Consider the following 7,481-nt stretch of genomic DNA (forward strand, 5'->3'; position numbering starts at 1 on the left):
AACATGATTTCCAACACTTAAACTAATTCCTGATATACTTCATATCTAAACACTATGTTTTGTGAAGTTTCTGACACTGAACAAATTTCCCGAAGTACATTTTGAAACACTATATTTTCATATTAAATAAGTTATCCAAAACCAAAGCCGTAAAGAAAACCCAAACGAAACCCCAAAACAGTTTTTTTAGGTTATCTACATTCATGCTCTGAACAGGCTGGGGTTAGCTGTTGAAGCCCGATGTATCAATCCGGAGTCTCTGTACGGTTAGTGTCTGAAGGTCAAGACATTGAAGGCCGGTGGTATTGGGTCTATTTTGGATATGCGCCTCCGACGTTAATACTATTAGTACAAGCACATCAAACTGATCCTTTGGTCACTAATAGTTTGGTCACATAATAGATTTTTGGAATAGACTTAGTTTCATCGTGCATGTACTTGATGTCAAATTTAGGAAGACTAAGTGATGATTCATTTTGAGTCGTGGAGTGGATTCATCTAAATGTGGTTAAAAAAATACAATGATGGCGATTAGGTAAACTTGAATCCAATTTAGTGATTCGGAGTGATACTAGTCTAGATAGCCTTATAGTGCATGACTGCCTGTAGTATAATTTATGTTGAGGTTACAGCTTTGTACCAAAATTAGTGTGAAGTTGAGCAAAAAAATAAAAAAAAAATAAAACATTTTTGGAAATGGCTCAAAGACGTCTTGGAGATGCGCTCGTGTCAGCGGTTATTGTTGATAACCGGAAGATGCCAAAGAACCGGGTGTAAGTTTGGAATCTCGTCGGTTATTGATCCGGTTTATCATCCCTGCGATCGATTTCCATAAGCGACCTGGTTTTGATCTTCATAACTAGTACTAGAGTTTGAAGATCACAAACGTGAAGGAAATATATGGAAAAACCAAGAAATCTTTTTATGGTTTCTTCCTTCTTAATGGCGTTTTTATTTGCTTATTCTGCATCTGTCCAGCTTAATGATTCTGGTAATTCACTTTGTCTCTTCTTCTCTCTTTCTCTCAAGATCATGTTAAACTTCACAAGTTGTGTGTGTTCATGCAGATTGGTATCTTTGGCTTCCTCTGTACGCACTAGCTTCTGCAGTTAATCTGATCAACTCAAGAAAAATATGTAATAAATCAAGAAGAATTAGACAGATAACGAGAACAGCTCTTAGCTTGGGTTTGTTCTTGTTGGTTAAAGTCATTACGGAGGATGTCATAACAGAGAGGGTTGGAATCTTGTCTTTGGATCTCACTCATAGAGTTGTGAGAGAGAAGATCGGAAGTGGTTTGGTGATAGCTTCTATGGTTCTGCAACTACAAGCTTCTTGTTCAATACCGAAAGAGAAGTCCGTTGACTTTGGTAAGAACAAGAACATGGTTCAGTCTCTGGTTTGAGAAAACACACATTTCAAAACTTGACTCAGTTCTTGTTGATTTTCAGGGATGGCTGCAACTGTAATCTTTGGCTATGGACTTCCCTTTTGGTTCTTCACCATACAGAATGGAGAAATCAAGATTTAACTACTTTTCTTATTTTGATTATGTATGTTATAATTACATTCATTCGCAATGTCGCTACGACCTAGAACTGGCTGCAAATCAGATAAAGCTGTCTAATAAGATTCAATGAGAAAGTAAAAGATTGAAACAAATCTGCAAAGAATTGACTTAAAAAAAAGCCCAAAACTAACAAAAATGATTTCTGCAATTTGTAGCTCTACAATGACAAGAATGTTCATTTTCTTGTCCAGATGTTACCGGTTTGCGTTCGTAGTCTCGCGTGATCTCCTCTCCTGCAGCTATCTGTTGTTACAACATAGCATAAAAGATCTATCAGGTGAAACTTCTTTCAAGCTAACAGAGAACAAGAAGAAGAGCCTTACATCTGTACTGGCGTATAGACCGATATGAGCAAGAAGAGACTCCATGCTTTCCACAACAACTTGGTGTGTAACAAGATTAGCCGAGCAGCTAGAGATGAAAAAACAAGATTGAAACAAATCACATGTAGTTGAGTGACATTAACAAGACTCTTAAAGTTTACCTCCAAGATGATCCGTTCTTTGTCATCATATGGGAATCTACACCTCATGGATTTTCTATATACGTCTCTTGCTTCCTCGAAATCGTTACCGAAAAGGTATACATGATCACAAGTTAAAGGCGAGCATACCAAACCACGACAGCCACACCAGTGTTGCACCTTCTGCATGGGACAAATAAAAACAAATGTCAGAGAGACACAATCTTGTTTTTTCATATTAGGCATCGACTTTGTGACGTAAGTAAAACTTTCCCAAGGCTTTTCTCGAATTAAAAGACTCTCCTCATCCACGACGCAAGATATGGGAACTGGCTCCTTACCAAAGCTTATGTCACTGCACAAAACAGTAGTCTTTCCAAAACCTCTCTTACTAAAATGATGAGCCTCCATGATACAATGGCACTCGTCCACTTCCAAACCGTTATCAGAAGCTTCCATAGCTATCCGACATCCATCATTCTCTTGTCAGTCTAGGGATCAAGGGAGATAGAAGATTTTGTGTTTCTTTAAAAGTCTTATTACATCCGTTAGAGCATATGTATCCTTTCAGATGCCATTGCACTTTTACACCATGCTCACCGCAGAGTTTTGCTGCCTTGAGATAGATCCTCCGAGGCAAAACACCGAACTTAGCCTCTATTGAGGTCTCGAGACTCAGCCTACAGCAAGCCGAGCGAGCAGCAGACAAGATATCTTGGTTACTAGGACGTTGTTTCGGTTTCTGAATCTTTGACAACACTTCTGTACCCATGAAGGAAACGAGTTTTGGAGCCAGTTTGGATCTATGATCAGTTCGAATCCAGCGGACCTTATATAGCTCAATGATTGAAGTGTCATACATTCATCAAAACCATAGGAAAGGAGGACGAGACCTTGACTTGATGAATCCAAACTTCAGGTCACAGTTTTTATATAAGAAGTTTCACTCAGTTTTTTTTTTAAATGGTGATAGTATTCATTGGTTTTTGTATACTTATACAGCTTGCCCATCAAGAAACTGGAAAGTGTTGCTCCAAGAAAGCTGTCTCACCAAGAGAAACTAGCGTTCTGGATTAACATACATAACGCACTTTGTCATGCACGTACGTGGTGTTTCTCCTCTGTAGTCCTTTGATCTAACCCTATGTCTTCGTTGTACTTATACTAGTTTCTTTTCACCATTGCAGATGTTTCTAGTAAATGGGGTTCCACAGAATAATGGGAAACGGTTCTTACTGCTCTGCAAGGTAATACTATCAATTGGCTTTGGTTTGCTTCAAGAAGATAATTTAAATACCATTTTTATATGTATATATTTTCCAGCCAGCTTACAACATAGGAGGTCGCATGGTAAGTGTAGAAGCAGTACAGAGTTATATTCCACGCATCAGGATGCCTCGTCCTGGCCAGGTAAGACTCGCTTCTTTATTATCTCACAACTACAATATTATGTTCTTAAGTTTTCTTTCTTTTTATTTATAGTGGGTGAAGTTATTATTCTTTCCAAGAAAGTCCAGAACCGGAGATGAGCATCAAGGATATTCCCTCGACCATTCCGAGCCTCTCTCCTATACTTTGCTCTTTGTTCAGGCAACCATTCTGATCCGGCTGTAAGCAGAGAAATCTCTAACTTCTGTGAAAAGTTAAGAGATCTTGAATGTGTCTTCTTTGGCTATAGATTCGTGTTTATACGCACAAGGGAATATACCAAGAGCTAGAAACCGCAAAAGAGGAGTACAGTAGCGCAACGTTTGGTGTAAAGAAAGACCAGAAGCTAGTCTTACCAAAGATCATCGAGTCTTTGAGGAAAGATTCAGGGTTGAATCAAGCGGCATTGGTAGAGATGATTCAAGAATGTCTCCCAGAGACAATAATTAAAAGAAACTTTGCTCTGAGATCTCGAAAGAGCATTGTTGAATGGACTCCTCATAGTTTCGCGTTTAGGCATTTGATAGCCAGAGAACTATTTGGTTAGATGAATCTATTTCTTTAAGAGAATAGGTATGTGTACATTATTAAATCAATTCTCTTCTGTGTACATACTAAATTAATTCCCTTATTATTTTTTCTCTTAAGACCTTGAGTAACTTGCTCACCCATACATTATTTCATTTTATTAGCACTTGAATCATTATCGTTTTCAGGAAAAAATTGCCTGAAATAACCAACCTATTTTTTATAGGAAATTGCTAAAATAATCCATAGCACCTTTTACTTGAATTATAACCTCCTAATCACTTATTAAATAATATCCAAATTACTCTTTTTATACATCCGAGTTCAAAATGAATTTTTACCAAATAGTTGATATTTAAAATGAACTAGATTTTGAACGACAATGTATTTTTTAATTTGTAATAGACAATATTTATAATTTGTTATTATATCGGCAATGTATTTTTAAATTTGTAATAGATAATATTTATAATTTATTATTATAAATGTTTATATATGGGTTGGTTGTTCATATTCTGGTTAGATATTAAACAAGATGATATTTCTCATTTGATTCGGCTTCCTTGAGTTCAGGGGAACACAGAGGTATATAAATGGCATAGAGCCCATATTCATGTCTGTTGATGCTTGGATTGTTTGAAGTTCTTGTTCTGACAAAGAAAAGTCCTTTCGAAACTGATATTTAGTCCTGATCGAAGTTCAAATTCACGAAGGACTTTGAGTACCTTCTGTATCGATTCCCTATAGCCTAATTTGTAGAATTTCATTTGATATTTTAACCTAAACATCCAGAACCGTCAATCTTCACCCATTCTCATATACTCTTTTTTTTTCGGTCAACCCATACTCATATACTCATCAATTATTTTTTGGATTAATTTGTGTAATAATCAGAAAAAAATGAAGAATATACCATTTATGTTGACATTGTTTGATTTCCTAGCATTTTCATATTTTTCTGGTTTTCTCCTTTCTCTATCCCGGCTGACGGTAAACACATAAAAGACATCTATCACTTACATAAAATAAAATAAAAAAAATATTGTTAGAGTGGTGATGGTTATGGCATCCACAATGATATTGAGTATGGTGGTAATATATAAATAGAATCGAACATGGTAAAAAGTATAGTTTATATATATTAATAAAATTATAAAATAATTTAAATATACATACTATGTACTAGGCATGGGCATTCGGGGTCCCAATCGGGTTTCGGTTTAGTCCAATCGGATTTCGGTTTTTCGGGTTTATCAAAATCAGCTCCATTCGGGTTATATGAAAATTCGGTTCGACACCGGTTCGGGTTCTATCGGGTTCTATCGGGTTCGGGTCGGGGTTAGTAAATCTTCAAAGAACTGGTACAACCCGATGTACTTTCGGATTCGGGTCCCAATCGGTTCTTCGTTTTAAATGTACCTGATTTATATCTACTTTGTAACCAAAAAGTAAGTAAAATCGGTTCTTCGGATTTAAAATACTTGATTTATACCTATTTTGTAACCAAAACATAAATAAAATCGATTCAAAAAAAAGAAATGAACATTAAATGTGATCATTCAAAATCAAGTAAAAGGTAAACATAGTTATTGATCGAAAAAAAACCAAATAAATGAAAGCATAAAACGAAAACCAAGTTCTCATGAAATGAAAAACATTATTCAATGAAAACAAAACCAAAATCTAAAAACTTCAACCGTCACCTTCAACCATCAATCTTCATATAGTAGATAATTATTTTAGATGTTCAATATATTTTGAATACATATTAGGAATTGAGATCATATTTGGTACAAGTTCTTTTTTGAAAATTTTGAATGTTTCGGGTTCTATCTGGTATCCATTTAGGTTCGGTTTCGGTTCGGATTATATCCATAACCCGAAATACCATAAAACAAGATCCATTGGATATTTATACCGGGTTCGGATCAGTTCGGATTCATTTTTATCTGATCGGGTTCGGTTCGGATTTTTGGATTCAATTTATTTGCCCAGCCCTACTATTTACATTCAAAAATAGTAAAAGTAAACCCAATCCAAACTTTCCATAATCTAAATCTAAAACACTAATCATTAACTCTAAACAAAAATATAAATCCTAACCTATACATCATAATATGCTAATAGTACATAATATGAAGCATTATTAAAATTCAATAATAATAAACAAATAGCATAGTACATGTTATTTAAATTTTGAAATGTCTCTGATTGCAGGAAAAAAAGTAATGTTTACCCCAACGTCAACTCAAATCTTCTATAAATTAAACCCAAGACACTAATCACTAAACCCTAAAAAGAAATATAATCCCTAATCCAAATATCAAAATATACACTATGTGCATAATATGAAGCATAATCAAAATATAATAGTAACAAACGAAATAGCTTAGTACATATTATTCAAATTTTGAAATGTCTATGATTAAAGATAATGAAATAATGTTTACCCCAATGTCAATCCAAACCTTCCATAAACCAAACATAAAACACTAATCACTAAACATTAAAAGGAATATAAACCATAATCCAAATATTAAAACATGCACATAATAGATAATACTTCATCTGTTCCACAAAGATAGACTTTTTAATATTTTCACACATATTAAGAAAACACATTAAACTACCATAATAGATGTATTGTTTTCTGTGATTTTAAATTTTAAATTTTCAATAAATTTTGACCAATAGTAATTCAATAAAGTTAATTAATTTTCTTGAAATTTACAATTTTTCACAGAAAACACAAAAAATACATCTTTGTGAAATAATTTTTTTTTATAAAAGATCTATCTTAATGAAACAAAGGGAGTATGAAACATTATCAAAATATAATAGTAACAACGAAATAGCATAGTATATATTGTTCGAATAACATAGTACAATCGAAAACGTATAGTACGGAAGAGGTGGTGACTGATATCAAAGATATTGAATTGTTTTGAAGGATGTGAAAACAATGAAAGTGAAGATTACAGATTCTAATAATCAAAAAAAAGATTACAATAGTTATGGTGATAAATAAAAATCCAAATTATTCAAATTATTTTTTTTACAGAAAGTGATGGTGGATTGGAAGCAAAGATGGTGGCAGGTAACCGAAGAAGAAGAAGTTTATACGCTTATTAACCAGCAAAAAAGGTAATATAATATATATTGTAATAATAATAGAAAATGTTTTTTTAGTTAGATATCTAATTATACTTTATTTCATAGCTAGTCAGACCGATTTCCCTTACTTTTTCTCGTTGAAAACTACTCACTGATCACTTCATCCTATCTTTTAAACTTCCACCCAATAATAGTTAACTAATCTTAACCAACTCCTTCCCATTAATCTATGTAATTTGAAAAAAAGTTGGACAAAATTTCTTTAAAAACATTTGGAAAATTTCAACATTCTTATTATAAGAATGAAAAATAAACAAACTCAAAGCTTTTTTAGTTGTGGGATATGTACACAAACCTTCGATAAAAAGTTGGTTGATA

At 33.7% G+C, this 7,481-nt stretch overlaps 1 protein-coding gene across 1 annotated transcript; it reads left to right on the forward strand.

Annotated features, from left to right (window-relative positions):
- BNAC08G34360D lies at positions 1 to 1,662 on the forward strand. The gene is made up of 3 exons (XM_013854930.3): positions 1 to 991; positions 1,068 to 1,370; positions 1,452 to 1,662. Exons 1-3 carry the CDS (start codon positions 901 to 903, stop codon positions 1,529 to 1,531), a joined length of 474 nt encoding a protein of 157 aa, XP_013710384.1. The 5' UTR covers positions 1 to 900; the 3' UTR covers positions 1,532 to 1,662.
- Positions 1,663 to 7,481: the final 5,819 nt, after the last annotated feature.

This window comes from Brassica napus, chromosome C8, assembly GCF_020379485.1.
Source record: "Brassica napus cultivar Da-Ae chromosome C8, Da-Ae, whole genome shotgun sequence".
Taxonomy (NCBI): Eukaryota; Viridiplantae; Streptophyta; class Magnoliopsida; order Brassicales; family Brassicaceae; genus Brassica; species Brassica napus.